The following is a 2,500-nucleotide window of genomic DNA, read 5'->3' on the forward strand; positions in this document are numbered from 1 at the left end:
ATATCCCCCTCTAAGATTACTCACAGGTCATTCGCAACTGTGTAATTTCCTTTCTCTATATATGCTTTTAAATTTTGCAGGGATACCACTAGAACAAAGAACGATGAAAGGCCACAGGGTTACCTAACCACCGAATTTGAAGAGCGTATGTCACGTGACAGTGTACTATACAAACTTCAAATACAGCTACACGAAATTAAACCTGACGACTCCTATCTCATTCTCAACGCTTCAAGAGACTGGGACCAATCCACACATCCTTGGCAAGATCTCGCTGACGTCAAACTGACGTCACTTCTTCCAAGTGATGTCATTGGTCAAACACGTTTATCACTGGATAATCTTCCTTCGTCCATTGTTCTTCCACCCGCCAAGACCATCTTCGACTACAGCTCTATAGGAAGGCTAAAATCTAAAGTATATCCTGGTTCGGATAAATTAAGCCTTATGAAGTCCTGTAAAGAAGGGGAGGATTTATCTGTCTACTGTGTTTCAGTGACCACTGGAAAACGAAAGGGAGCTGGTACAGATGCCAACGTTCTCCTCACAATCACTGGTAAGATTTAGTTTATTTTAGTTTTGAAACTTTCCTGGGGTGACTCTACCCGGGTGGTAAAACTCAAATAAACTAAACTAAACTATCACTCTGGCAAGTTGCATTTCCACCAAAAGCGAAAAACAAGGCTCAGGAAAATACACCACTTCTAACGAAATGTGAAGAATTGCTTATGAGAAAGAGTTAGATAGGACCATTTTGGTGCGCCAACAAGCTAATAATTGAAAGCTTGTCCAACGTTCCCCGAAAGCATGCGCAGTATAACGTCGGTTTTAATTATTACTGTGGAGACAGACCATGCAGTGCAAAGAAAACTATACCGTCGGTGTTCAAGTCAGCCCTCGAACTTTACCACCAGCCCTTTGATCGATAATACAGCGCCTTCAGTATAGAATGAAACAGGAGTTCTATATCATTGAATAATTGTTATACTGCACTTAATTAGCAACAAGTCCTGTCATCCAAGATACGAGTATAAATGGTCTTTGAATTATTCATTCATACATTAAGATGAAGACCTCTTTTTCAGGAACGAAAGGAAGAACACTTCCTCAGCTAATGGATAAATGCTTTTACAACGATTTTGAAGCTGGAAAACAAGATACATACATACTGGTCGCAGAAGATGTTGGCGAACTTTTAATGATTAAACTGGAACATGATATGACAGGAATATACAGTGATTGGTTTGTAGAGCGAGTATTAATTACGTGCAGTCACGATGCTGGGAGGCTGTACGAATTCCCATGTGGTCACTGGGTGCAAAAAGAATCCTTGTTTTTTGAGGGCAGAGGTACGCTGGATGCCTTGTATCGATCGTTTTCGTTTTTTGTTATAAACCAGCAAATGTCGTTGTCTTTCAACCGATGTGTCACGTGTTGGATTCCCAGAATGGGAATGAATTGAGTGTGCTGTGTGCATCAGTACTGCTCGAATTCGAAGAGGAATCAAGCTTAATCTCTTTGCAAGACCAACGTTTCTAATTTCCAATTCAGTTGTGATTTAGTGGACGAATAGCTACATCGTGAAAGGCCCATGTTTACCCAAAATACATCGCGCGCCGCGTTTGAATTTCGCTCAGACGGAAATCCGTATATCACCGGCAAGTACGTAATTAAAACGCTGGAACTATTTCAAAACAACAATATAAGAGCACATGAGCCTTGAGGCTGTTACTAGAAAATCCGCTCAATTTATTTGTTCATCATTCATTCATTTATTCATTTTATTCGTCCATTTATTCAATTAATTTCATTCGTTCATTTATTCATTTCATTCTTTCATTCATTCAGGCATTTATTTGTTTGTTTATGTATTTTTACTTAGTTCTTTACATTGAGATTGTGTAATGCACAAACAATGAAGAACCAGATTGTATAAATACAAAACTGAATGAGCATGAGCTCTCCAAAAAAGGGCTTAAGTGTTTCTTTCTTCGTAATAAATTTCATTCGACTGTCATGCCCGCTCTTTTTTTTCTCAGCTTTGCTTGTAACAAACGAACAACACGAAGCAGTGAGAAATCAAAGACAAATAGAACTTCAACAAAGACAAGAACTTTTCAAGTGGGGTGACGATCCCATTTTCACCCATCTCCCGGGATATTTGAAAGCTGAAACGAAGACGCTTCCTAAAGATGTACAGTTTACCCAGGAAGGACTCGATGATCTTCACAAAGCTAGAAGAAAAGCGTTGGGTAACCTTGGGCTTGTATTGTTGTTGGATATCTTTGATTCTTGGGACAGCTTTGACGATTACCGCAAGGTGAAACTCGTATTGGTATTATCGAAAGAATAAGTAGTTAAAAATACTTGTTATCTCAGTAAAAAAGGGACTGTAACTCACTCAACACTCGAGTTCATTGTCGAAAACATATTCAAGTTATGAATTGAATTCCGTTTGAGGACGGTGCCTACTATTGTTAATGTACATATTACGTTCAGT

General features: G+C 39.0%; 1 protein-coding gene across 1 annotated transcript in view; it reads left to right on the forward strand.

Moving 5' to 3' along the window:
• The window catches only part of LOC137990920 (allene oxide synthase-lipoxygenase protein-like), a 23,939-nt gene that overhangs the window by 12,748 nt on the left and 8,691 nt on the right, over nucleotides 1-2,500 (forward strand). Inside the window, exons 6-8 of the mRNA XM_068836041.1 lie at nucleotides 81-556; nucleotides 1,086-1,349; nucleotides 2,040-2,320. Of these exons, the coding sequence (XP_068692142.1) occupies nucleotides 81-556; nucleotides 1,086-1,349; nucleotides 2,040-2,320 (1,021 nt within the window). The remainder of the gene's footprint in view (nucleotides 1-80; nucleotides 557-1,085; nucleotides 1,350-2,039; nucleotides 2,321-2,500) is intronic.

This window comes from Montipora foliosa, chromosome 1 (genome assembly GCF_036669935.1).
Source record: "Montipora foliosa isolate CH-2021 chromosome 1, ASM3666993v2, whole genome shotgun sequence".
In the NCBI taxonomy this organism is placed as follows: domain Eukaryota; kingdom Metazoa; phylum Cnidaria; class Anthozoa; order Scleractinia; family Acroporidae; genus Montipora; species Montipora foliosa.